At 56.2% G+C, this 20,345-nt stretch overlaps 2 protein-coding genes across 3 annotated transcripts; one reads left to right on the plus strand and one right to left on the minus strand.

Annotated features, from left to right (window-relative positions):
• The first annotated feature begins 8,817 nt into the window (after positions 1–8,817).
• Positions 8,818–12,977, plus strand: WDR38 (WD repeat domain 38). The gene is made up of 9 exons (XM_058524035.1): positions 8,818–8,890; positions 9,451–9,571; positions 10,606–10,722; positions 10,832–10,929; positions 11,314–11,394; positions 11,644–11,775; positions 11,908–12,057; positions 12,456–12,503; positions 12,595–12,977. The coding sequence occupies exons 1-9, from the start codon at positions 8,822–8,824 to the stop codon at positions 12,736–12,738; spliced, it is 960 nt and encodes a 319-aa protein (XP_058380018.1). The 5' UTR covers positions 8,818–8,821; the 3' UTR covers positions 12,739–12,977.
• Positions 12,978–13,038: 61 nt separating this feature from the next.
• RPL35 (ribosomal protein L35) lies at positions 13,039–17,876 on the minus strand. 2 transcript variants are annotated; one of them, XM_058524034.1, is made up of 4 exons: positions 17,608–17,876; positions 17,062–17,198; positions 15,913–15,994; positions 13,039–13,220 (listed from the first exon to the last, which is right to left on the minus strand). In XM_058524034.1, the coding sequence occupies exons 1-4, from the start codon at positions 17,608–17,610 to the stop codon at positions 13,071–13,073; spliced, it is 372 nt and encodes a 123-aa protein (XP_058380017.1). In that variant the 5' UTR covers positions 17,611–17,876; the 3' UTR covers positions 13,039–13,070. The 2 variants fall into 2 exon arrangements, with proteins under 2 accessions (XP_058380017.1, XP_058380016.1); XM_058524033.1 differs by lacking the exons at positions 17,062–17,198; positions 17,608–17,876 and adding an exon at positions 16,824–16,982.
• Positions 17,877–20,345: the final 2,469 nt, after the last annotated feature.

Genomic DNA, 20,345 nt, shown 5'->3' on the forward strand with positions numbered 1-20,345 from the left:
CTTGGCTACTGCCCAGCATAAGGTCAGGTCCTCCCAAATCCCCAGGAGGTGGGGGTAGGGCCACCAGATGCCAACCTTGGTTTGCTACCTCCACAGATGCCCCAGAGCCTGGGCCAGGCCTCCCCTTCTCCCCCACCCTTCTCCCCCAGAGCCAGGACAGACGCAGGAGGACCAAGGAGCTAGGCACCAACTTCATCTGGAGCCTCTCTGTGCAGGCTCAGGGAGGGTGCACCCAGCCGGGGCAGGGATGGGCATCTGGGGGGACCTGGGCAAGTGTCCCAAGGCCTCACCATGTATCTGGTTCTGAGCAAACAAATACCTCCTGCCTTTCTCAGGGCATCCATGCCAGCAATGGTGGTTCAACATCCACTGAGCACTTCTGTTATGCCCAGCCACGCCAGGCTCAGGAGGCCCCAGAGCAGCCCTGGCACCGTGGGGAGGGCAGTGCGGGCCAGTGGGAGCTGCTCACACAGGCTCTGACTTCAGACGGCTTGGCCTTGAGTTCCAGCTCTGCCTCTTTCTCACCTAAGGCCTGGGGCAAACTGAACCTCCGTTTCCCCAACTGTGTAATGGAGGGGAAGCTTCCCAGCAGGTAGGGTCACTGCGAAAAAATCACCTGACACAAGTAATGTGAACGGGACACCAAAGCTGTATATGATATATACATAACGTGGCCACTGACCCATTCGTTCATGTGTTCATTCATTCAGAGGCGCTTTCCAGACCTCCTCTGGGCCAGCCTGAGCACAGGGATCAATCGCTGACCTGCAGGCAGTGTGGCCCGGCAGACAGGACCCGCGTTCAGAACTCAGGCCTGGCGTCCATTGTGGCTCCACTGCCCATCAATCATGTGGTCTTGGGTAAGTTACTTCCCCCTCCGACCCTCGTGTCCTCACCTGCGACAAGTAGGATTGTATGCACCCCAAGATCAATCACCCCAAGCGGGCCCTCAAGTGCTGGGCGTTTCACTCCCTTCCTCTCCTTCTCTGATTTTTGTTGGGCTGGGACTAGTTTCTTCTGGAGGCAGCGAGAGGGCAACGGGTGGCACTTGCCCCCAGGCTGCAAGATGGGGAGACAGACGGGGTGACTGAGGCCTGAAGGGGCACGGTCACACAGGATTCACTGAGAAACACACAGGAGTCACCACCGAGAAACAAGCAGCCATTCCCTGGGCACCTGTTACATGTCAGGCCGCAGGCAGGCTCTCCGTTTACTTTGGCTCGTGGAACTGGGCACCGCCTCCCTTCTCAGAGCCCCTTGGACCAAGCACCACCGTTTCCACTTTACAGAGGGAAAACCCGGTTCAAAGGAGAAGTCGGTAGAAGGACACCCACCCCTGCAATCTGTTCACAGCCGTCCCCTTTAAGGAGTGAGGCTGGAAGCCCGGGCGTGTGAGCAGACACGTGTCTTTTCTTTCTTAGCCTTCCATATATACATATGTATTTTTTGCAGCTGGCATGTAATTTAAAACATTTTTTTAATTAAAAACATTGGTTTGTGTGCTAGGAAGAGAGCTGTGTAGAAATGCGACAGGGCCCAGAAGAGGCACAAAGAAGTCAGACAGACTCAGGTTCGATCCCCGTGCCTGCCGCGAGACCTGGACTGTCCCTTCCATCTCCAAGACAGCCTAGGGTCATGGTGGGGCCAAGGGTCACCCGAAATCCTCACCTGAAGGATTGCAATGGCTACCACACTGGGAGCTGGGGACAACGGTTGACGTCCTTCTGTCCTCAGACTGCTCCTTAACATTGTTGTGTCCGGGATGTTTTAAGAATTAAAAAAATTAAATAAATGGAATAGCATAAAAATCTTCTCTGGCTGGGCTGTGGCCCTGCCTCCACACACTGGAGGCCCTGCCCAGCTGCCCACCCCTGCCCCCCTCATTCCGTCCTCATCTGGGCCTGGCATCAGGAGGGTGGTCCGTTCACGACCTCGGGATGCGGAGAGTCCTCCTTCTCTGTGAGGGTCACCGGAACGAACGTGGGAGAGGCCTGAGGGGCTGTGGACAAGCCTTCCTGAACCAAGAGCTTAGAGCGCTGGCGGGGCCCCGGCCCACACCGGGGAGACAGCCCCCTGAGATTCTCGGGTTCCTTCTGGCGTCCAGGTCACTTTGCTACCCAAACAGAAAGACCCTCTTAGAAAAAAACATGCTAAAAATATAATAAGGTAAATAAACAAGACCAAGATTCTAGCTCTAGCAAATCGCACCCCAGGAGAGCCAGAGCAAAAGGCGGGACTCGGACACCACAAAGAAAGGCCCGGAGGCCAGAAGCCAGGAGAGGAGAAAGCGCCAGCGTCCCACTTTTCTAGAAAGGTGAGTCCAGCCATCACGGCCTAGTTAGCCCAACACTGATTGCCAAGCAGGCTCTGGACAGATTATTCAGTAGTGCTCCAAGGTGCTCAGAAAAGGAAGCAGTGACCAGAAATGACAACGAGGGCCACTGGGAATTAAACCAAGTCACCCTTGCCTCCCTCCTTCAACAACAGGGCAACTGCGCCAACCCAAATACACTTACTGCGGATTCTATGAGACACAGGAGTGGGCTGGCCCCGTGGCTTAGCGGTTAAGTGCGTGCACTCCGCTGCTAGCGGCCCGGGTTCGGATCCCGGGCGCGCACCAACTCACCACTTCGCCGGCCACGCTGAGGCCGCGTCCCACATACAGCAACTAGAAGGATGTGCAACTATGACATACAACTATCTACTGGGGTTTTGGGGGAAAAAATAAATAAATAACATTATAAAAAATAAAAAGACACAGGAGTTTGTCTTCCTATCTTTGGGGTACAATGGAAAGATGGAGATTCAAAATACAATACTTGAGTAACACAGCTGACGCACGCAGAGCACTCGCTGTGTGCTAGGTGCTATTCCGAGCACTTGGCACGTACTAATTCAATCCTCACAGTGAACCCTAGGAGGTGGGTCTTAATCATTATCCTCATTTTAGACGGGAAGAGAAGGAAGCACAGACCAGTTAGGTAACTTGCCTGAGGTCACCGTGGGGGGGTGGTAGAGCCAGGTTTGAACGCGGCTGTCTGGCTCCTGAGCCCACAGGTGCGCAGCTGGTTTTAAACCAACCTAGAGATCCCGGATTGATTAACAAAGGAGTGGCGAGGGGAGGGGAGCAGCTCGGATCTTACCAGGACTGCCAATCAAGATGCCCTGCCCTCCCTAGCGGGGGCGTGGGCACGTGACCCCCGCTGGGCCAATCATATGCTCTCCAAGGAAGAGTCTAGGCCTCACCCTGGATTCTCAGCCCTACTTCCTGTCCTTCCCTGTAAGTGGGGGTTGCAGTCCTTCCCATCTTTGATCCCCCCATCGTCTTCCTATATGACCTCTTTTGGCCATGGATGGTTTCTGTTGTTTGCAACCAGAGAGCCCTGCTTGAGGTAGGAGCTCATCGCTCTCCTCCGCACCCAGATCTGGTGAGCCCATGATCCTGGTGAGTGTGGATGGGTGCAGAAATGTGAGAATCACTGGAGGTATCTAGTGATAGACCACAGGGCTCTGCCCTTACCCTTGTCCCATGGATCATCATTTTCACAGTTTGGATTCAGAACACAGAAGGCCTGCTCACAAAATTTGCAGCTGGCACAGTGGCAGAATTAATGCTTTGTGCAATAGAAGTCGCACTTACAATGCCTTTAAGACCAGATGGCTGGATGGGTTCCAAGAAGATGACATTTAATCAGCCTAATGTAAGGTCTTGCGTGTGTTTCCGAAGAATCCATTGTGCAAGTAGCAGATAGGGGAGGGAGAGCTGGCTGGACAGTAGTTCATGGGAAGAAGCTCTCACTGCAAATTCAGTGAGTTACCAGAATAACGTAGCTGTCGAGAACACAAATGCCTCTAGTAATGCAGGCTGCATTACTAGAGATTGAGTGTTTGGAAAACTGGAAATGACAGTACTTTTCAACTTGGCACCTGTCAGTCCGTACAGAGACTGGTCTCCACACTTTATTTTATTTGTTTATTTTTTGTGGGGAAGATCAGCTCTGAGCTAACATCCATGCCAACCCTCCTCTTTTGCTGAGGAAGACTGGCCCTGAGCTAACATCTGTGCCCATCTTCCTCTACTTTATATGGGACGCCACCTCACCATGGCCTGACAAGTGGTGCGTCGGTGCGCGCCTGGGATCCAAACCCTGGCTGCCAGCAGCGGAGCCTGCGCACTTAACCACTACACCATGGGGCCGGCCCTGGTCTCCACACTTTAGGAGGGACAATAACAATTACAGTGCATTCCAATAAGGGTGGCCCAGGTTGTGGGGAAAACACTGAGACCGGAGGGCACTGATCACCCTTGGGGAGCTAGGATCCCTGTGTGGTGTTACTGCAGGGGAACCCCAGAGAAGAGCCCCCAGAGGCATAATATTAGGCGACCAGCTGTGGAGATTACAGAGATGTTTTAATCAAAGCCCTTTGGGTGGTAAGTAACCAAAACCATACTGGAGCTCACTCAGCAAAAAAAGGAATTGACTCTAAGGAAACAGGTGCGTTTTAGGACAGTAGCCTGGGGGACTGGCACTGGGAGCCAGAAAGCTGGTGGGAACCAGGCAGTCTGACCCTCCAGCTCTCTGTCCTCTCTGCTTGCTCTCTTGCTACAGAACATCCTTCTCTGCTTCCTGGGGCACTGTCGGGAAGCGCATCCTAGCCCTGGCACTGTGGAATCCACCAACTGCTCAGGACTGGTGGTGGTGGCGATGGGGGAGGGGGCAGGAGAGGTGGGCAGGGGCCAGAGAGGCAGAGCCAGTTATTAAAGAAGAATCCAGCAAACCCGTGGGTGCCCACTGCCCAGCTTCGAGCCAGCAGATCACCAGGAGCAAGTACTCTTCACGGCCCTGTGTCCCCTCCCTTCCTCTCCCCATGGTTAACCACTCTCGTGACTGGGGCGTTTCTCATCCCTGCTTTTCCTCATGGTTTCAGTACACGTGGACGTGTGCCTGACAAGTGGAGGGCTGCCCTTGGCAGGTCTTGATTTTTGTAGGAGGGGGATGGTGCCTATAGTGTCTTTTTGGCCGCGTTGCTTTTTTGCTGCGCGTGTTTGTGAGATGTTTGCACGTTGCCATGCAGAGCTGTGGTTTGTTGATTTCCCTGGCTGTGTACCTCTCATTGTTTGCCTCTCCAATCATGGATTTCTACAGTCTTAGACTAATAATTCAGGTTGTTTCCAGCCTTTTGGAAGTACCGACAGTGCTGGAGGTGTCTCTGGGAGGGGAACTGCAGGGACGCAGGCTGGGCCCGTCTTCCACCCTGTTAGACGGTGTGGGGCAGATTCTGACTCACCCAGGACTTCCCAACAGTAAGAGTTTCTGACGACGAGATAGGCTCTCCTTCGGGGTAGTGAGGTTGCTTTCACAGAGGCAACAAGTGCGTGTTGAGGAGGCAGAGGCTCATACCCCAACCTCCCCAAGCTATACTGGAAGAGCGTCTGGTGCAGGGAATGAGCCGGGGGCTTAGGGGTTATCGGATAAGGGTTTGAATCTCAGCTGTGTGGCCTTGAGTAAGTCATTTCCTCTCTGAATCTCCAATTTTCTCTTTAAAATGGCTGTGTACCAGGGGCCGGACCCATGGCCTAGTGGTTAAGTTCAATGCATTCCACTTGGACGGCCTGGGTTCAGTTCCCAGGCGTGGACCTACACCACTCATCGGCAGCCCTGCTGTGGTGGCGGCTCACATACAAAATAGAGGAAGACGGGCACAGATAATAGCTCAGGGCAAATCTTCCTCAAGCAAAAAGAGGAAGATCAGCAACAGATGTTAGCTCAGGGCCAACCTTCCTCAGCAACATAAATAAATAAATAAATAAAACGGCTGTGTACCCATGACTTTCAGAGGGAACCAAGGTGCCTGGTACTTTGAGGAAACAAAGAGAGGCAAGGCTGGGGGCCAGCCTGGTGGCGTAGTGGTTAAGTTCGTATGCTCCACTTTGGCGGCCCGGGATTCGAGGGTTCAGATCCTGGGCACGGACTGACGTGCCACTTATCAGGCTATGCTGTGGCAGCATCCCACATATAAAGTAGAGGAAGATGGGCACGGATGTTAGCCCAGGGCTAATCTTCCTCAGCAAAAAGAAGAGGACTGGCTCTCAGATGTGAGCTCAGGGCTAATCTTCCTCACTCCAAAAAAAAAAAAAAAAAATGAGAGGCAAGGCTGGTCACAGGACCGTGGGTCACCTTCAGGGGATGGGGTGAGAGTGGGAGAGGCCAGCACGGGGCCCCCTCCACAGACAGTCTGGGCTGAGGGAGGAAAGAATGTGCTCCCTGAGAGGGAAGAAACGGTCAGGGGATGGAAAAGGTCCCCCGAGGACCCTCTTGGAGAGGCTGGAATCTGGGTCCCCCAATCTCATGGGCAGAGCCTGAGCCAGTGAAATACTTATGCTGCCACCATGACTGTGACTCACTTGTGCTCCCCTCCCCCGCCACGGACCACACCCTACAGGTGCAGCCTCTGCCCAAGCCCAGGGCAGGCCAGCCCCTCAGGCCCTGCTGGGCATGAAGCCAGACTGCCCCTGATCACCAGGCCCTCTCTCCATCATGACATGCCCTGGGGCTGCAGGCCCTTTGGGGGAGCCTGGCGAAGGACATTCGGGACTTTGTGTTTGGGTTTTAAGTTAAAGGGACAGAGGCGGATGTCACAGCCTCCTCCCCTTCTCTGAGCGTTTACAGGCACCATCTCACCGACTCCTCACAAGGCAGGAGTGCTCACTCCACTGTGAACACTCCCATTTTACAGATAAGGAAACTGAGGTATTGAGTGATCGGGCGGCTTGCCCAAGGTTGCAGAGCTGGTAGTAGGCAGAACCCAGGTTTAACCCAGGCCTGTGGCTCTAACGCCCTGTCTCTGGGACAGGAGCTCTGACTTTGGGGCATGGACAAGGGAAGGCTGCCCCGGGGAAGTGGTATTTGGGCTGGATTCGAAGGTAAGCGTAGGCCAGGAGGGTAGGGAACCCGTGTGCCCAGGCCCAGGGTGGGAGTGTAGATGAAGGGATGGAGGAAGGCCCTTGTGGCTGAATTCAGGGAGCAAGGTGGGGGTGGGAGGCAGGGGACAGGGGCAGGTTAAAGCAGGAGAGATGGACATGATGCTTGGCCCCCGAGGGCCCTGGAATTCATGGTGGGAGGTTCCAACCACAGACTCCTGGGTCACACAGAAAGGTTTTAGACCCCAGCTCCACCCCTACCGGCCGAGTGGTCACTGGGTCTGGTGGACACGGTCTGTCCAGAGGGCTCTGGGAGTGATGGGCTGGGCTGAGGACGGTGGTGCCGGGACCTCCAGATAGAGCAGGAGGAACCAGGAGGCTGGGGAAATGCCAGATGGGGCATAGGCAGGGGGTGCCTGTGCAGACGGAGGGGGAGAGGGCCTGGGGAGCCAGCTATGGGGGAGCTGCCTCTGGGACCCATGTCTGGGGGTGGGAGGTGGCCTTAGAGGCCCAACTCAGACCGGTCTCTGAGGAGCCAATTCAGTGACCTGGACCCTCGGGGAGATAGGATGGGGGTGGGGCTGCGTCAAAGCCACCATTGTCACCCCCTTGCTCGCCTGACTGTCTGGGACCTAAAATAGAGCAGGAGCACAGCCGATCTCGTGAGAAGAGTTCCTGGCAAAGAGGTCTGGGGGGAGGGGTGTGAGTCACCGCTGGGAACCCTCAAGTTTGAGGCTCCCAAAGCTCAGCTGTCCCACCCCCACCCTGGGGGAGCCTGGAATCCACTGGGCAATGGGGAGGAGGGTGTCTTTGTCCCACCCCTGTCCCGCTGTGGGGAGGGGCCTGGGGCCTGGCCCCAGCTCTGCCATGGAGGTGCTGGATGACTGGGCCAAATCTGCCCCCTCAGGGCCTGTTTTCCAGAGGTACCAGGAGTCAGGAACCTCGACGTCTGCTGTGAGGCCCCTGGAATTCATGGCAGGTGGTCCTCAGATAGGCCCCCGAGAGTCAGACAGACATGAGATAAAGTCCCCGTTCCTTCCTATTGGTTGAGCCACCTTGGAGTCTCCTCACCTCATGGGGCCTCAGTTTCCTCATCTGTACAATGGACCTTGAAACCAAGCCCTGTTCTTTCCCTGATTCAGCCTGAACTATCCAACAAGGATCTTGACGGCTCCGGGGGCCTCCCTCCACAACCTCCACATCCTCGGATGGCACACACTGTGCTGCCAGTAACGTTAAAACAGTGACCCCACTTTTTCATGCCCTGGCTCCTCACATCCTGCAGGGCAGAGATGGGTGTCCTTTCCAGCCCTCTCCGTAGGAGCTCTTCAGCCTCAGTACTGGCCACTCCTGGAGGAAAGGGGTCTTGGCTCCAGGGTGGGCCCTCCTGGGCACTTACCATGTGTCAGGCCCTGCGCCTGGCTCAAGCCTGGAGTCCTGGGGGGCAGGGACGGTCTACCCCATTGTGCAGATGGGGAAACAGGCTCCTCTCAAAGGGGTCTGTGGGCCCTTTGCAAACTGAAGGGCGCTGTGCGCGGCTTCCGTGCAGGGGAGAGGCAGGCGCGGTGTGCGGGGCTGGCGTGCCCCCTAGCGGCGGCCCTGCGTGCCAGTCTTGCCCCGCGGCCGGAGCCGCCCAGGTCAGGGGAAGTCCCTTCTCGGAGCCGCCCGCGGTCCTGCCTGCTGCGGCCCCACCTCCTCGAGCTGAGAAGTGTCTCCCAGTCTGTCTCTTCTCGTAGCTTCCCGGAGACCCCACGGCGGCTGCGCGCCCCGCCCCGATTGCCATGGAGACCGCTTGTACACAGTTCCCCCTTCCCCTCCACCCTGTCCTAAGCCGGGGGCCGCGGGCCGGACCAGCGCCCGTCCAGGAGGAAGCCCGCCCGGTCGGGCGGCCGCGCGCCCATGAACAGCGGGGCCGCGGGGACGCTGGCCGTGGGGAGAGTGCAAGTCTTCAGCCGGCACCGCGGGGAGGTGAGGCCCAGGCGGGCTCCGCCCCGACTCGAGGCTCCCGGCTCTGGGTCTAGACTGGTTCCTGGTTTTGCGTGGTAGGAGCTCCAGAGTGTTCTCTGGGCTCCAGCTCCAGAATGGGCCCTGGGTTCTAAGCTCTGGTTCCAGAGAACGCTCCAACTCCTTCTGGCTGACTCGTGTTCTTTGGACTCGGGCTTTAAAGTGAAGTCAGGGCTTGGAGTAGATTTTGAACTCCGGATTCTGGGCTCCCGCTCTGGAAGGGCTCTTGGCTCTGGGGTGCCAGTCCCTGGTTCTGGAGAAGGCTCCAGCCTCTGACTTTGGGGAGGGCCCCAGGCAACAGGCCCCAGTTTTGAAGGGCTCCAGAGGGCTCCGTGCTCTTGGCTCTGAGTGCCGAGTGGCTCCTAGTTCTGGGCTCTGGCTGTGGAGCGAGGCCTGAGGTCCAAGCTCCAACCCTAGGCTCCCGGGGGGCAGTGTTCAGGGCTGGCCCAAGAGTCTGGAGTCAGGGCTGAGCAGACAGGTGTTTCTGGCCTCAGGATGGGATGACTTTTGTGCTCTCCTCCCAGGTCAACTCCTCCGCCTTCTCTCCCAACGGCCAGACGCTGCTCACCGCCTCGGAGGATGGCTGCGTGTATGGCTGGGAGACCCAGAGCGGGCGGCTGCTGTGGAGGCTGGGTGGCCACGCAGGTGGGGCTCCTCAGCCTGGATGGGGAGACGGAGGCCCATGGGCGTGTCCTGGCATTCTGCAGGGCCTACCATAACAACCTCTGATGTTTGAGCTGGGCATCCATGCCAGGCAGCCTGGGCAGGGCTGGGGCAGGAGGGCAAGGAGATGGACCTGGTCCCTGGGGCCAGGGCCTCTGACTCTGATAGACCTGGACTCAGATCCTACCCCTTTTCAAAAAATTGTTTAAAAATATACATAATATTTACCGTCTTAACCATTTAAGTGTATGGTTCAGTAGTAAGTACCTTCACCTTGTTGTGCACCTAGTCTCCAGAACTCTTTTCATCTTGCAAAACAGAAACTCTATACCCATTAAGCTCCCCATTCCTCTCTTCCCCCAGCCCCTGGCAACCGCCATTCTGCTTTGTCTCGAATTTGACCACTCTAAGTACCTGCAGAAGTGGAATCATACAAAACTTCTTTTTGTGACTGGTTCACCTCACTTGGCACAATGTCCTTAAAGAGGTTCATCTTTGTTTTACCCACTTTGACTGTGATCGTAGTCAAGTCACATCACCTCGCTGAGCCTCTATTTCCTCCTCTGTAGAATGGGGATAGATCATCGCTGCTACCCTATAGGATGAGATAATGCAAGCAAAGTGCCTAGCACCCAATAAGGACTCTGTAGTTTAACTATTATAATTAAGGAGACAAGAAAAAAAACGTGATAATTACAGAGCAGATTGATTACTGCTGTAATAGGGCAAGTCCAGGGGCTGGGGGGCTCAGAGGAGGCAATGGACTGAGGTGGGCTGTCAGAGCGTTTCTGGGAGGTGCCCACATTTGATTTGGGTATTGATTTTCCAAATGGGCTAATTGAGGTTGGGTGTTCAGGCCAACACAAGAAGCCCAGGAATTTCCACGTGGCTGGAGGGTGAGGGTTAGGATTGAGGAGAGGGGAGGTAGGCGATGAGGCTGGAGAAATTAGCAGGGTCGGAGCTCAAGGGCCAGAGGTGGAGGGCAGTGCCATTCCTGACCACACTGCCCGCCCCAGGCCCCGTGAAGTTCTGCCGCTTCTCTCCTGATGGCCGCCTCTTTGCCAGCACCTCCTGTGACTGCACCATCCGCCTGTGGGACGTGGCAGAAGCCAAGTGTCTGCAGGTCCTGAAGGGTGAGTGGGCTGGGTGGGACTGAGAGCCAAGCAGCCAGGCCTGGGTGCCCTTTCCGACCTTGCTGTGTCCTTGTGCCACCTCGTCTCCTCTCCCATCTGGAGCCTGCAGGTCACCAGCGGAGTGTGGAGACGGTAAGCTTCAGCCCTGACTCAAAGCAGCTGGCATCAGGTGGCTGGGACAAGCGGGTGATGCTCTGGGAGGTACAGGTATGTGGGGGGTGGGGGGCAGAGCTAGGCCTTGGATCACACACCCTCCACACTGGCCTCAGAAAGGTCGTTCCATCTTCCCCACCATGCCCACACCTGGCATCCAAGACCCCCCCTGCATCTGGCTTGCAGCTACCTCCCCGGGCCTCCCCCACACACTAGCCCTCGACCCTCAAGCCCTCTGCCCATGAGGCTCCCTCTGCCTGAACTGCCCTCCTCTCCTGTCAAGGCCCAGGAAGCCTCCCCAGACCCTGTGTTGTCACATTACCCAGGCAGCCCCTCAAGGAGGGCCTGGGTGTGACTCATCCGAGGCCCAGAACCTGGCACTGCAAGGCTTCGGGATGCCCTCTGCTGCCTCCCACGGCTCAGGGCTCTCTCCTCCAGTCTGGCCAGGTGCTGCGCTGCTTAGCAGGGCACCGAGACTCCGTCCAGAGCAGTGACTTCGCACCCAGCTCAGACTGCCTGGTAAGCCACACTTCTGCCCTGGTCCCCCTCAGTTGATGAGGGAACCCGGGGCCCATGCCCCCTTTCCCATTGGAGCTGAACAATGGTTAGAATTGGGTGACTCTGCTCTTCTGAGCCTGTCCCCTCACCTGTGTGATGGGGACTCAGTGGGGCTCGGTGAGACGGTACCTGCTGTCCATGAGCCCGGCCAGCCTAGGCAGCAGGGTGGGCATGGGCTGGCTCGTCCATGCTCATGGCAGCTGTCTGCAGGCCACTGGCTCCTGGGACTCCACCATACGCATCTGGGACCTGCGGGCGGGGCCCCCAGCGATCTTCCACCAGGAGCTGGAGGGCCACAGTGGCAACATCAGCTGCCTGTGCTTCTCGGTGTCAGGCCTCCTGGTGAGCTGCCTGCCCTGGGTCCCAGGCTGGCTCCTTGCTGGCTGCAAGACCCTTGGGGGGGTCACAGGCCATTTCGGGGCCCAGTGAGCATGCAGGCCCCAAACTATGGGCTTAGAGCTGTCTGCTGTCCAGGCATCTGGCTCCTGGGACAAGACCATCCACATCTGGAAGCCCTCGACCAGAAGCCTGCTCGTCCAGCTCAAGGGCCACGTCACCTGGGTGAAGAGCTTAGCTTTCTCCCCGGATGCACTGCAGCTGGCCAGTGCTGGCTACTCCCGCATGGTAACCCCACCCCACCAGGCCGCTCCTCCTGGCAAACTTCTACCTCCATTCTCATGCAGCACTGTGTCCAAAAACGTCCACATCCCGATTTGCCCTTAAATAAGAGGGTGCCAAGGGCAGGACCCAGACACCAGCCTCTTCTGTACCTAGGGTCTGGACTGGCCCAGATGTTAGTGGCAGTGACATGTCTATGACTCAGCTAGCTTCAGGGGAAAGGAAATGGGTACTGCACTGGATTCTGGCATCAAATATTATGCTGGGCATTTTAAATACAACTCAGACAACAAAACCCAGACTAAGAGGTTAAGGTGTTGGCCAGGATGCCCCTCAAGGTGATTTCAGAGGCCAGACTTGGCTGGTGAGGCCTCCCTACCCTCCTGCTTTGTTTTTATTTCCAGGTCAAAGTCTGGGACTGCAACACGGGAAAGTGCATTGAGACCCTGAAGGTAAGGCCCAGGGCTGTAGCACCCAAGGGCACAGTGGAGGGCCTGCCAGGGGAGGCTGGGGCAGGCGGGACTTGCATCCCAGAGCCCAAAGATGTGCTTCTGGCAGGGCGTCTTGGATGTGGCCCACTCCTGTGCCTTCACTGCAGATGGGAAACTCTTAGTGTCTGGAGCTGTGGATCAGGCAAGACGCCAAGTCCACTGCACAGTCAAATCACGCAGACTCTCTCGAAGATAACGTTACTTCGAATGGCTCTCAGACCTCATGCCCCTGCCTCTCCCTGCCCAGGGCGCATGGGACCTGCTGGAATGAACCTGTGAAAGGACAATCAGGGCAGTTCTACACCACAGGCCCAAAGTAACAAAACAGAGCACCTGACAGGTCCCTGTGGCCACGACCATCATGGCGCCACCAGGGCAGCCAACAGCTGCAGGCAGGCCTGCTGAAATCCACCAGACACCCAGTAACCATAACCGGGGCCACGCCAGCCCAACTCGCCAGCCCTGTTAGTTGAAACACCCACAAACAAAAGCACCGTCAGCCCGCCTGTCTGTTTTATTGAGGGGTGCTCAGGCCTTGACCGCGTACTTCCGCAGCGGGTACAGGCGCTCCTTCCGCTGCTGCTTCTTGGTCTTCAGGTTCTCTTCGTGCTTGTTGAGCCGGCGGCGCATGGCACGTGTTTTCTTGGGCCGCAGATCCAGGGGCTTGTACTTCTTGCCCTGGGTGATGGAGAGCAGGAGGAAACCAAGGACTAGGGTTTAGGAGCTACTGCAGTAGCCAAGGAAGCCCCGGAGGCCGGAACCGAGGCGCTGGGCAGTGACTGAGGGAGGTGCGTGGCTGGGGTGTGAAGAGCTGAGACAACCAGCCTAGCAGGGGACTGTCAACACGAGACTACAGACAGACGGAGATGTCAGCAGGCCATACACCTTGCTTACTAGCTCATTTAATTCCCCCGAGTTCAAGGTGGGGTGACTGTCCCCATTTTCTTTAAGTCTGTTGACTCAGGAGGCTGAGAAGTGAGTGAACGTGCCCAAATCTCAGCGAAGCTGTGGCAGGACTGGGCTTTGCACCTCCCTACTGGGTGCTTTCTGCCCGCCTGATTCCCAGCGATGGAGTCCGTGTCACACCCCAACACAGTAAGGGGCATGTGGCACCAAGTGCTGGGGGCGGTCACTATTATCTCGGCTTAAGTTGTGCAAGAGAGTGTGTGCGGGGCTTCAGCTGGTGTTCCATAACTCAGAGGGTCTGCAGGTACGGTGACGTTCCCTGCGATAATGTTCCCACTTAACCCCCGAGTCTCAGAGGCGAGATCTGGAGTGGCCAACGTCATCCTGCTATGAGGGGCACAGCCCCCTCTCCTGCCTTGGTGGCCCTCCCACCACTCCATCGTCACACCGTCTCTGGCTCCCACTCCCCGCCCCTCCTGCTCTCACTCCTGCCCCACCTGCTCCCCACTGAGCGGCTCTGGACTAAGGCAGCTCGCGTGGTCCCTCCTTCCTTTGCTCTGCAAAGGTCCCCTGGGCCCTCTTCAGCTTGAGGCCCTGTGCTGGCTCCACATCGAGTGAGAGCTGGTCCGGCTCAAGGAGCTCCCAGCCCACTGGGAAAGACTGAACAATTAACAGCGGCCCATCGGCGGGGAGAAAAGAGAGTAAGCTTTCACCCAATGACTGGCAGTAGCCTTGAAAGCAAGCAACACGGACACCAGTTGAAAGGGGACAAAACAGAGCGTGCACACAAGTCCTGAAGAATGGCAGCTCAAGCTCCTTCTGGCTGCCAGCAGCCTGGAGGGGTAGGCACAGGGCAGGCCTGAGGGAATTGGGGTTCAGGTACGAACCACCTCAGGGCAGAGAACTGCAAAGAAAAGCTAAAGCAGGAGACGAGGGCAACCTCTGGAGGGAACTGGAAGCATGAGAGTCTCTGTCACCCACATTCCTCATGGCATCAGCTGGCACAGGTCAGGGCCTCGTCTGTTTCAAATCCACTAAGCCCCTTAGAGCTCTGCTGTCCTATGGAGTAGCCACTAGCCACACGTGCTATTCACATTAAAAATTCAGCCCTTCAGTCAGCTCAGCCATACTCAGTGCTCAATAGGCACACAGGGCCAGAGGTTACTGCACTGGACAGCTCAGGTATAGGACATTCCTTTCACTGCACAGTCTAGTGGACAGTGCTGACATACAGGCAGAGACCTCACTGCCACCTCCCTGACCAAGCGGTGCCTGGCTGGGGGGCACCTGGCATGAATGCACTACCTGGGTAGTCACAAAGACAATTCTTCCAGGCCACCACCTCTGCATGGTCCCCTCAGAGCCAATCCTCAGAAACACATTGGCACACACAAATGTGCACACATCCCAGGGTGGCAGCAACCCCCGCCCCCCACTGGTGTCCCCTGGGCACCTAACCCAGGCACACCATGATGGCTTTTTTAATGTGTCAAACCAAGTTATTCAAACACTAATTTGGGTGTTGATGTGAAGCCATTTTGCAGATGTAATTACAGCCCCTAATCAGTTGCCTCTAATTAAGGGAGATTATCCTGGGTCACCTGTGTGGGCCTGATCCAAGCAGCCGAAAGGCCTTAATGGCAGGGCCGAGGCTTTCCTGAAGAAACCCCACCTGCGGACAGCAGCTTCAACCTGTGCCCAGGCCCAGCCTGTTCGTGATCATCTCTTCCTGACAGCCAGGCCTACTGATTCTGGATTTATTACCAGCCCCCACAACCACATAAGCCAATTCTTTGTAATGAATCAAACATATGTGTACACACACACCAAGTCTACTGGTTCTGCTTCTCTGCTTGAACGCTGGTAACACTAATCTTAGGGACAAGACCAGAAAATGGTTGGTAGAAATCCTAGGCTGAGGGGTGAGACACCTGCGGAATCTCCCAGCAGCACTGAATCCACTCCTCCCCAAGACATAGTTTGGAACCCAGGTCAAATCACTCCACTAACTGTAGGTGACCCTGGGCAACTCAACCTCTCTAATCCTTGAGGCCCTTATCTGAAAAACGAGAATGCCAGGGGCTTGGCAGTGACTGACACAGTGCTGGTAAGACAATCAAAACATTGAAACAGTTAATCGTCGTAGACTGCCCAAGCTCACTCTGCTGGTGAGGCTGGATTCCAAACCCAAGTCTCCAGCCAGACTCCCACCACACTGCTATTTCTTGACAACTGCAGCCCTGAGGAGATGCAGTCTGCGCTGCCATACGCTAGCACAAGAGGCTAGTCAGAGGGCAAACCCATCTACAAGTTAGGAAGGTTCTGGAAAACCCAACTATGTCTGGGCAAAGCCCAGTCCCACATTCCAGCAGCAGGAGAAGCTCTTCATACTGCCCCTCTGGCCAAGGGAGGGCTGGAACTTTGCTCCCTGCAGCCAAGCGCCCCTACTCCCCCCATGACTCACCTTGTAGAATTTCCTGAGGTTCTCCTTTTGGGTCTGGTTAATGACGGTGAGAACACGGGCGATGGATTTGCGAACAACTCGGCTAGAAAACAGAGACATCAGTGAAGATGAGGAAGACACACAACCCTCCCCAAGGTATCTTATTCAGGGCCTGACCCAGATATCATAGGGCAGGGCATTCCCCACCAGCCCATCCAGTCATCCAGCCCAGGAGGCAGGTGGTCTGAGGGTGAGACCTGAGAGACTACAGGAGATGAGCACCCCAGGAGTGGGGACAGGGAAATGCTGGAGTATCCAGTGCTTTTGAGGAACTCTGAAGTGTTTATTGAGGAGACTTAATGCGAGGTGGAGGGCAGATCAGGAAAGATCTTCCATCCCAGGCCATATATCCGGAGGACTATGAAGACCTAACCAATGACCATCAGAAGGAGCTGGCTGAGGGAATCATACCACAAGCTGGGCCACCACGTTAAGCTCAAGGAATCACAGGAAGGCCACTGGGGAGGGAGAAACGAGACATTTGGGAGGGAGGGGGCTGAAGACAGGAGCAGGCCGGGGATAAATGAATTCGTAGTCACGCTAATTATGAGGCATGCTGAGGGATGAGGGGCAGTCACTCAGGAAATGGCTTGTAAACACGGTCTTGAGAATTCAGCTGCCTTATGTGTTCCCCAACTCATCCAACCCCCTCCCACCACCATAAGAAGGTTGTTGGGGGCCCATCTTACACTAGAGAAAAAAACACTTTGGTAGGTGGGCCAACTCCCCATCAGGTAACATGGGGGCAGAAGCAGAACTGGTACCCAGGTCGACTGACTGCGAACCCATGATCCTTGCACCAGTCCCGATTCTCGATCCGTGTAGATCAGGAAGCTGCACTACAACTCAAGTACAGGGAGGAAGGCGCTCACCTCCCGAGCGAGGGTGAGGAAAACACTGAGCGCTGCAGGAGGAGGGAGAGGAGGTCCCGCTGGGCTTCCGAGGGCAGCATTACGCCGGCTCTCCAGGGCCTGACATTCCGGCCCACGGATCCCCTGAACGGCACTTAAACGGACTCCTCCTGAAGCCACCTTGGACAATCCACAAGTGCTCCCGATGCACCCGTGTCCCCCACGTCCAAAGGGCCGTGGGCCGGCCGCGGTCACTTACATCTTGGAGAGCTTGGACGCCGCGCCGCCAGTCACTTTGGCGACGCGCAGCTGCGACAGCTCCACCTTCAGGTCGTCCAGCTGCTTCAGCAGCTCTTCCTTCTTCTTGCCGCGAAGGTCTCGAGCCTTAATCTTGGCCTGCGCGCAGGAAAGGGACCGGGTCAGACACCTCGCGGGCCGCCCTCCGCTGCGCCCGCGTCGTGGCCAGGCCAGCGGGGCGCGCGCCTCGCCCTGGGCCACGAGCGCGCTGGGGGCCCAGCATCCCCGCTAAGCCGTGCCTTGAGTAGGGCCACCGAGGCCCCGGTATCCCCGCTCGCCCAGGCCTACCACGAGGCTGGGCCGCCACCCCATTCCGCAGAGGGGAAGACGGAGGCACCGGGAGCGCGCACCCCTCCTGGCCCAGGCCGGCTGTGGCGGCGCCAGGCCATTCCGCAAAGCGCCCCACAGGCCCGGCCAGCAGATGGGACCCTAGGGCTCACCCCGCGCCCCCGACCCCAGCCCCTGAGCCCGACAGCGCGCGGATGGCGTCCGATTCCCCAGCTCTCACCATGGCTACACAAGCCGCCGCCGCCGCCGCCGCCGCCGCCTGCTCCGAGGGAAAGAGGAAGGGGGCGGGGCCGACCTCCGCAACTACTGCCGGGTGGCGGCGGGCGCAGCCAATGGCGCCGCGGCGGGGGAGCTCCGGCTCCGCCCTTGCCACGCCCCCACCCCCGCCGCCGGCAGCACCGTGGTACCGCCCGTCTGGCCCCGCCGCGAGGATACCGAGCCCGTCCGTAGCGCCCGCCTCTTCCTCCTGCACCTGAGATGACTTAGATCGGCCTCACGCCCTGAGCAGCGCACTTGGGGAAACCGAGCCCCGGGGTGAACGGCAGCTTTCCGGAGATGGCACAGTGAGGACTCGGATTCGTCCATTCAGTCATTTATTCGTTCATCCATTCATTCGTTCATTCCGTAAACCTTTGCAGGTCGCCCAGTCCGTGCTGCTCTGAGCTGGGCGCCGGTGTTCTGGGGAATCAAGGGGATGAAAGTTTTCAAAGATGAATTAACACGGCCCCTGCCTTGGAGCAATTTAAAGTCCGAGGTGGGCGGGGAGGGGCGGGGTCAGACAGCTATAATCCAACTCTTTAAACGTTCTGGTGGAGGCGGCAAGTGGCAGCGAAGGAGCATTCTTGGCCTTTTTTTAGTGAACCCGACCGGGTTTCAAAGTCTTGCTCTGTTGCCGGGTACAACTGAGACTCGGCAAAACCCCTCCTCTCTCGAGTCTCAGTTTTCTCACCTGTGAGATGGGGTATTGATGAGGATTACGGAGATAACATGTAAAACTCTTAGCACAAGACCTGAGGCATAACAATGCTCAAAATATCATCAGTTACAATGTTCCCACTGGAATGAACGCTTGAGTTGTGCCCTGAGAGTTAAAGGCAAATTCATGAAGCAGGGAAGGTGCTCAGGCTTTCTGACTGGGCGGTTTCATTGTTGCCCCAACGGGCAAGCATGAATCCATGCTCTAGTGTCACTCCATTAGCAAAGACATGCCAACACCTTTTAGAGCTCTAGTTAAAGCCAGGTTGTCCCCTTGTTGGTGTCGGGTGTCACCTCCTCCAGGGAGCCTTCTCCCATCCCCAACATATGGGATTCTGTTAATGGACCTTAGTCTTGGACTAAATTGAGAAACGACCTCCCTTTGTGTCCCAAGCTTTCTGTGCAACCCTCTCTTTAGCCCCAAACATACTGAATTAAAATGATGTTTATGTGTCTGTTTCCATAGCCAGCCTAGAAGTTCCCTGGGGGCAGAACTATGGCTGACATCTGATTTGGTTTTTCCTTTTTTTTTTTTTTTTGTGAGGAAGATCAGCCCTGAGCTAACATTCATGCCAATCCTCCCCTTTTTGCTGAGGAAGACTGGCCCTGGGCTAACATCCATGCCCATCTTCCTCCACTTTATATGGGACGGCACCACAGCATGGCCTGACAAGCAGTGCATCAGTGCGCGCCTGGGATCCGAACCCGGGCTGCCAGCAGCAAAGCGCCGGCACCCAACCTCTATGCCACAGGGCCGGCCCTGATTTGGTTTTTCTAGTCTCTAGGCCCAGCACATGGAGGCTTCTTGGATGAATGAATTAATGAGCGTTGCCCCAGACACAGTGAGGCAGGCTTCCAGGAAGTGGAGGGATATGGGAAAGAGAGGGCAGACAGAGGGTATTGACATGGATTATTAGTCTTAAATGGAACTTGAATGGTGCACAGGGACTCTGCTGTCCTATCTTCCAAATGCTTATAATTCTATTAGAGCTAATGATCGTGTAAGTCTTTTCTGAACTTGAAGTCATCTGTGACTCCCGTTTCTCTTACAGGCCACATTCAATCCACCAGCACATTTGGCAGCCTCTACCTTCACAATATACCCGACCTCTTCCCACCACTCTTTGTTGTTTTTTATTGTATTTTATTTTTTGGTGAGGAAGATTGTCTCTGAGCTAACACCTGTGGCAGTCTTCCTCTATTTTTTGTATGTGGGATGGCGCGACAGCATGGCTTCACGAGCACTGTGTAGGTCCACGCCCAGGATTTGAACCCCGGGCTGCCGAAGTGGAGCGTGAAACTTAACCAGTATGCCACTGGGCCGGCCCCTTCCCACCACTCTTATTGGCACCTGCCTGGCCTGAGCTAACAGGCCTGACACCATTGTGTCACCTCTTAAATCACCTATTTTGGCTCTGGTTCGCATACGTGTTCTCAGCACAGCTGCTAGCAGGACCCTTTTCAAACTTAAGTCAGATCATGTCACTGCTCTGCCCATAATTTCCAGGGCTGTCCCATTTGAGTTAAGACCACATCCTTTCCTCAGCCTACCAAGCCCTACAGCATTCCCTCCAGCCCCCACTTCTATCTCAACTCTTCTCTCTCTTCTGCACCAGTAAGGCCTTGCTTTTTCTGGAATACACCAAGCCTGCCCTGCTTCTGGGCCTTTGCTTGGCTCCCTCCTTCACTTCCTTCAGGTCCCTGATCAATGTCACCTCCTCAGGGACACCTCTCTTGACCACTTTAGCTAAGGTACACCCAGGCTCTGCATGGTTTTTTTCCCTCAGCATGCAGTCATCCTTGTCATAGTATAGTTTGGATTTTTAGAATTCTGCCTCTGACTGGAATGGAAGTCCATGGTGATAAGCAGGGACATTATTTCATTCACCAGTTTATTTGGGGGCTATTTCTTTATTTGTAAAATGGGCTTTGCTGGTTTAAAGTTCCTTCTGGCCAGGATGTTCTCGGGATATGAATTTCTGC

Source organism: Diceros bicornis, chromosome 28 (genome assembly GCF_020826845.1).
Source record: "Diceros bicornis minor isolate mBicDic1 chromosome 28, mDicBic1.mat.cur, whole genome shotgun sequence".
Lineage (NCBI taxonomy): Eukaryota > Metazoa > Chordata > Mammalia > Perissodactyla > Rhinocerotidae > Diceros > Diceros bicornis.

Bases quoted from the DNA above. Each gene is read 5' to 3' on its own strand.
- RPL35 (XM_058524034.1), bottom strand. The intron at 15,995-17,061 runs GTAAGTGACCGC...TCTGTTTTCTAG, and splicing joins GCGTCCAAGCTCTCCAAGAT to CCGAGTTGTTCGCAAATCCA. The intron at 13,221-15,912 runs GTGAGTCATGGG...TCCATCACCCAG, and splicing joins ACCTCAGGAAATTCTACAAG to GGCAAGAAGTACAAGCCCCT.
- WDR38 (XM_058524035.1), top strand. From the start codon at position 8,822: ATGAACAGCGGGGCCGCGGGGACGCTGGCCGTGGGGAGAGTGCAAGTC. The intron at 10,930-11,313 runs GTATGTGGGGGG...TCTCTCCTCCAG, and splicing joins TGATGCTCTGGGAGGTACAG to TCTGGCCAGGTGCTGCGCTG. The intron at 11,776-11,907 runs GTGAGCTGCCTG...TCTGCTGTCCAG, and splicing joins TCTCGGTGTCAGGCCTCCTG to GCATCTGGCTCCTGGGACAA.